The sequence below is a fragment of the Lipotes vexillifer genome, unplaced genomic scaffold, assembly GCF_000442215.2.
Source record: "Lipotes vexillifer unplaced genomic scaffold, Lipotes_vexillifer_v1.1 scaffold4, whole genome shotgun sequence".
Taxonomy (NCBI): domain Eukaryota; kingdom Metazoa; phylum Chordata; class Mammalia; order Artiodactyla; family Lipotidae; genus Lipotes; species Lipotes vexillifer.
In genome coordinates, this window is record NW_006785876.1 from 3,321,236 (window position 1) to 3,326,342 (window position 5,107).

General features: G+C 57.8%; 1 protein-coding gene across 3 annotated transcripts in view; it reads left to right on the forward strand.

Annotated features, from left to right (window-relative positions):
• The window catches only part of FOXP4 (forkhead box P4), a 36,230-nt gene that overhangs the window by 28,397 nt on the left and 2,726 nt on the right, over positions 1-5,107 (forward strand). For 2 of the 3 annotated variants that reach the window (XM_007458195.1, XM_007458196.1), the window contains exons 11-15: positions 42-125; positions 228-435; positions 516-592; positions 1,368-1,469; positions 4,907-5,028. In XM_007458195.1, coding sequence (XP_007458257.1) covers positions 42-125; positions 228-435; positions 516-592; positions 1,368-1,469; positions 4,907-5,028 — 593 coding nt within the window. The remainder of the gene's footprint in view (positions 1-41; positions 126-227; positions 436-515; positions 593-1,367; positions 1,470-4,906; positions 5,029-5,107) is intronic. The other variant, XM_007458197.1, reaches the window with a different exon arrangement.

Genomic DNA, 5,107 nt, shown 5'->3' on the forward strand with positions numbered 1-5,107 from the left:
CCACCAGGCACAACCCCTGCGCACCTCCCACCTCTCCACAGCTCGCCAAGGAGAGCGAGCGGCTGCAAGCCATGATGACCCATCTGCACATGCGGCCCTCGGAGCCCAAGCCCTTCAGCCAGCCAGTGAGTGACTCTCCCCTCCCTGCGGCCCTCCAAGAACCACCCCCGCCCCGGGACCCCTCATCCTGTCGGCACTGGTCTCAGCATCCTCCCCGTTGCTCACAGCTGAACCCAGTCCCCGGCTCCTCCTCATTCTCCAAGGTGACCGTCTCCGCAGCGGACTCGTTCCCAGATGGTCTCGTACACCCCCCCACCTCGGCCGCTGCCCCTGTCACCCCCCTACGGCCCCATGGCCTCGGCTCTGCCTCCCTGCACAGTGGGGGGCCCGCCCGGCGGAGGACCAGCGACAAGTTCTGCTCCCCCATCTCCTCAGGTAAGGGCCGTGGGGAGGGGTGTCTTTCCCCAAGCTGGACCCCCGTTCCGGCTACCTCAGCCTCTGCCTGTCTCCCCCAGAGCTGGCCCAGAATCACGAGTTCTACAAGAACGCCGACGTCCGGCCCCCCTTCACCTACGCCTCCCTCATCCGCCAGGTGAGCGTGGGAAGGTAGATGGAGTCGGTGGGGGGAGGCACACAGTCTGCACCCCTCCCTCAGGGTCCCGGGACCAGAGAACGTAACTTTCCATCTCACACTTGTCCTCTCCCACTCACACCTGCGTTTTCCTTCTCAGCCAGACGGCCTCTCACATGGGCTTCGGCTGAGCCATGCTGCTGGTCACTCAGGCCTGTCTGTGGGAGCACACACACTGTTGATGCCACTTACACCCCCTGTGTCATCCATACCCTCATTTCCACGTACACACACTCCCATGAGACAATTCTCTGATAGACTTATGGTCACTTGTAGTCTGCTCCTTTACTCTGTCTCTCTCAGGTGCACACACACACATGCACACACACATCCACATGCCATCTCATGTTTAGGGTGCCCTTTACAAAAACCAGGATAAATTCCAAACAGCCCCCACCCCCAGACCTCTTTCTCCCAAGAATACTGTTTTCCTTCCCAGTCTAGGGCAGGGGCCCTTGGAGCCATTTTCCCTCCAGCAGCAGTTCACGTGCTCCTCGCACAAGTGCATGGCCCTCGAGGCTCGTGTTCCCTTTAGCCTCTGGCTGGGCTGTAACCAGCCTGCCCCTCTCAGGGGACCATCAAGCACCCCCAGTCTTGACCACATGCTTCCGCAGCGGGTCTCCTCTGCTCTCAGATGAGTTAGGGGCCAGGCCGAGGGGAGCTGGGGCAGAGCACACAGGCCTGTGGCCCTTGCAGGCCCAGACTGAGGGTCCCTGTACTCCTTGCTTGTCCACAGGCCATCCTGGAAACCCCCGACAGGCAGCTGACCCTGAATGAGATCTATAACTGGTTCACCAGGATGTTTGCCTATTTCCGGAGAAACACAGCCACCTGGAAGGTGAGGCATGCCCGTTCCTCCTTGCCAGGGCCCCAGGCGGCCTTGGACATCTCCAGATCCCTTTGAGACCAAGACTGCCTAACAGTTAGTCCCCTCGGGGTGGCAGTTCTATAGAAGTGGTCCCACCAGGCCCCAGGCTGGGCCCTGGGCCCCTCCACCTCCACCTCTCTGGAGCGCTCCCCCCATGGGCCCAAAAACCCCAGCCCCCTGAAGTAGGGCCTGCGGGAGTCGGTAGTGCCTGAGCCTGGTAGGGAGGCCTGGGCTACATTCACAGGAGACCCTCAGGGTTCAGAGTCCTAGGCTAAAGGCGCATGCTCTGAAGCCCAGGATGGGTGGAGGGAGGGGGCTCGCAGGCCTGGACACGTGGGTGGACCGAGACCCTGGACTGTAATACACTGGGGCACAAACACAAACGCTCACACTCTCCCCAGCTCTGCCATCAGTAGCAGGAAGATAATTGTCTTCATCCAATTAGTCATTTTAACACCTTCAGCCATAAGAGTTTTCCTGGGGGATCAGAAACAGACAAGGGAGGGAACCTAGGAAAATGGGACACAAGAGTTGTGGGCTGGGACGCTAAGCCATTTGTTTTTCTAGAGCCAGCATGGGGGGGTATGAGTCTGTCTGGCTGTCTGATGGGTGAGAATATTAGGTTCTGTGCAGCAGGGTGGGAGCGGGTGAGGGGAAGGAGAAGGGAGCGTCGGTGCCCTGTGGGAAAGGATGGACACCCGGGAAGGAGTCCCCCACATCTCAGGACCTGAGTTGGATCCCTGGCTCTTGAGTCCCTCTGCTGGCCAGTGCAGAAGCTGCAGTTAAACAGCCTACCTCCCCGATCCCACCAGGTTTCAACAAGTGTCACTAGGGCCCCCTCCCTACCAGTGACCAGGACAAGGTGGGGTCTGTACAGGGCCCAGCCTTCTCTGCCTTCTCTGTGCTAAGTGCAGCAGGAGAGACTGCTCCGTGGCCTTCTGTATCCCCGTGCCCAATTCCCAAAGCTTGGCAAAGAGGCTGCAAGGCTGGGACAGCTGCTGTGATTGGCTGCGAGTGATGTCATTTCCTGCCAACCACAGTCCTGCCCTCTCTCTGAGCCATCAGGGCCTTCTTGGAGCCACCTGGTTCAGTCTCCAACCTGCAGGCCAGTTTGGATACCACGTTTCGTAAATGATAGAGTCCTATACAAACTTTAGGGATCATTACAATTGTTATGTAATGTTTAATATTGTATGTTAACCCTCTACCTTTAGGGGAGTCAATGTGGAGCCTCACTGCCCTAGACAACCTCCTGCTTGCGGGCAGAGTGCCTCTCATCCACCTATGCTCCTTTTTTGTTCTCTCTTAACTGCATCATCCTCTGCAATCTCTGCTTCTCTCCTTTCTTGAGGTCAGGAGGAGCTAGTTTAGGTGACTTTCTTAAACTCCTCAATGACCATCATGAAGCCACCTCTCCTGTAGCCCAGCCCCCTTCGGTCTTCATACCACCTTCGACTGGTGGCCCAGCCTTGGTCATCTCAGCGGCGTGTCTCCCTCCCAGGTCTTCACCTCCATCTCCCCTCCCCTAGTCTAGGTCCCAGCAAGCAGCCAGCTCATTGAGTGACCTTCCCATTTAGCTGTGCTCTGCTGCTGCTTCTGCCACTGGGGGCACTGCCTGCGCCCAGCCTGTGGCCCAGCAGAATCCACCTCAGCTTGCGGTCCACTCTGACCTTCAGGACTTTTTGCCGCCAAGCTTCCATTCACGTCACTTGGGAAATGCACCCTGTCTACTCCCAATTCTATTCTCTTTCCACCCCCACTTCCGACCCATTTATCTGCCCCTTGAGGTCCCTCCTCTTCTCCTCAACTATTTCAGCTTCCATTCCTTCCTCCTCCTTTACTCTCTTGGGCCCCCACCCTGGGATGCTGTCCACTTCAGACCAGGGCAGAAGGGTTGGGAGCCGGCGTGGGCCAGGCCAGCTGCTGTTCATCCGGGGACAGAGCTGCCATCTGCCAAGCTGATGGTACTCGCCAGCCCTCCCCCCGTGTCTGTCCCCTCCCAGGGCCCATGTTGTGGGCCTGTCCTTTTGTTTACGCAGCCCCTGCCAGACCCCTTAAATTGCCGTTAATGTTTCAGCGTAACGAATTAGTCTCTCATCACGAATCAGGCTTCGAAATGAGGGAAAAAAGCCCCAGTGAGGCCATCCTCGGAAATTGGGGTCATTCTCATTTGCAAAGCAGAGGATCGGAGCCCCGTAATGCGGGCAAATTTATTCCAAGGCAGGAGCCCCGGCGTGATTAGGCCCTTTGTAATTATCGCTCCAAGAGATTCCACTCCAGCCGCCCGCCTCCCTCGTGGATTAGCAAGCGAGTCGGAAAAATACACAGGATTTAATTAGAGGCAAATTAAAATTGGTAATGAAATCGGGCCAGTTGCAAGTGGCAAGAGTTGGAAGGGAGAAAGGGAGAGGGGATCGATCTCCAGGGGCATGGGCTGCCTGCCCAGCCTGCTTTCTTCCCCGTTTAGAAATGTAAAGAGGAGACAAGGATGGAGATGAGGTGCGGGAGGCTGAGGGGGGACAGGTAACAGGGACAGGGACGGCTGGGGCTGTGAAGTTGAGAGAGGAGAGAGCGTGGGGACAGGAGCGAGGCACATGGTGGGCGGGGGTGCGGTGGATTAGGGCCCTAGCCCAGGTTCCCGGGGTGCGGGGGAAATTGGGCCAAGCACCCCTGCCCCCACCCAAGTGTCCTACAAACCAGATGACCTCAATTCCTGAAGTTATCCTGCTGCGAGGAGGTGGGACCGACAAGGTGACTTGTCCCTCCTCTTCCCGCTGTACAGCCACTAAACCCAGGCTCTCCTTTCTCTCAGCTTCCTTATGTTAACAAGTATGTATTAGGCCTCTACTGTATACCTCATGCTCTCAGTAAGCCATCTGTTCTGAGCCACAGCCCAAAGTCAAGGCTCCCACGCTCCAAGGTGGTCAAGGAAGGTTGCAGTGAGGCTTCCTGAGTTATTCCCCAAACTTTTAAAGGCTTCATGGGAACTCTGCGTGCACCTGAGGTAAGGTGTCCCAGGCTCACTGAGGTGCCAGGACCTGAGTGTGGTCTCGTGCTGCTCAGAAGCCCTAACAGCTACATGCATCTGACTAATGATGTTGAGAAAACAGATTATTGCTAACGAGGTATCATTCACTTGGTAGACAGAGTTTTCCAAAACGTGGCAGGGAGAAGGGAGCAGACGATACAACGGGCTGGCGGTGGTGAGGATGCCGGAGCCCCTGGCTCCAAGGGCCGAGAAGGGTCTTCCCTCGGCTCCGGCTGCATCTTCTCCTGCCCGGCCCTCCCCTTGCTTGTTGCTGGGGAAGGTGGAGCCAGGTGGGACTTGAGGACCCTCCTGTCTGTGCTCCCCCCGAGTGGAGGAGGGGCCACCTCTGAGCATCTGCTTCTCGTCACTGCACCCCCAGAATGCAGTGCGACACAACCTCAGCCTGCACAAGTGCTTTGTGCGCGTGGAGAACGTCAAGGGCGCCGTGTGGACTGTGGACGAGCGGGAGTACCAGAAGCGGAGACCACCAAAGATGACGGGGTACGTGGGCCCACCCCCCCCCCCCACCAGACCTCTCCAGGGAACCTCTCTGCCCCGACCCTTCCCCCTGGGGGGTCGG